The sequence below is a fragment of the Seriola lalandi genome, unplaced genomic scaffold (genome assembly GCF_002814215.2).
Source record: "Seriola lalandi dorsalis isolate HSWRI2012SDOR001 ecotype SW California unplaced genomic scaffold, Sedor1 jcf7180002010082, whole genome shotgun sequence".
NCBI lineage: Eukaryota > Metazoa > Chordata > Actinopteri > Carangiformes > Carangidae > Seriola > Seriola lalandi.
In genome coordinates this window covers 1-850 of record NW_019480735.1, presented here as the reverse complement: position 1 = coordinate 850, position 850 = coordinate 1, and the positions used below count along the sequence as shown (strand labels likewise).

Below are 850 nucleotides of genomic sequence, written 5' to 3'. Positions count from 1 at the left end.
GGAAGAGGAAACAGGGATCAATAGGAATGAGATCTGAAAATAGGATAAATGCTAAAAATATGGACAATGACAGATGACTTAAGAGGAACAGAAATGATATCTCACCCTGATTACAGCATCTCTCTTGTTTTGGGCCTCTCCGATGCGAGCGTCTTTCTGAACCTGGGCTGTGCGAGCTTTTCCCAGTGAATGCAGGTAATCCTGTGAACCACAAGCAAGAGAAAACAAAAAAGAAGAAGATCATTCGGGTTCATGACTTTCTTTGGAATCCTGGAACACACCACAATGAGTTTTGAGATCAAATAATGATTCTCCTCCTGAAAACCATTTGAAATGTGAGAAGCGGTTTTTGTAGATGACGGCAGAGCAGCACCTGGTCGTCGTGAACGTCTTTGAGGGTGTAGCTGACCACACTGATCCCCATGTTGACGAGGTCAGAGGAAGCCACCTTAAAAACCTGCTCCGAGAACTTCTTACGGTCCTTGTAGATCTCCTGTAAGAGGAAGACGTTTACTGTGATGTGGGAGTCAGGCATTATCTAAGCAATATCAGTCACATAATGTTGTAAACCATTACCTTTAATGTATGAAGTTGTTAAGTTTGTATATACTTGTTGTGTATACTTGTGTACAATTCAATACATTTAAAATTCATGAACATCTTCAGTATTTTTCTCCAAAGTTCAAAGAGTCACCTCAACAGTCAGGTGGGCGATGATGGCCCGCTGGTGGCCCTCCAGTGTCTCCAATGCGATCTGAGCGATCTCTCCTTCTGACTTTCCCATGAACATCTGGCAGGCTGCGGCCAACATCTGTTTATTCTGACCCTGGATCTTCATCTGTGGGAAACA

The 850-nt window shown here is 43.2% G+C and overlaps 1 protein-coding gene across 1 annotated transcript; it reads right to left on the bottom strand.

The window, feature by feature from the left end:
- Positions 1 to 105: 105 nt before the first annotated feature.
- Positions 106 to 838, bottom strand: LOC111673232 (flotillin-1-like; the record flags this gene model as incomplete). Its single annotated transcript, XM_023430938.1, has 3 exons — positions 695 to 838; positions 374 to 493; positions 106 to 201 (listed from the first exon to the last, which is right to left on the bottom strand). Coding segments are annotated over exons 1-3 (360 nt in total), but the record flags the coding sequence as incomplete, so codon positions are not given.
- Between the last annotated feature and the right edge of the window lie 12 nt (positions 839 to 850).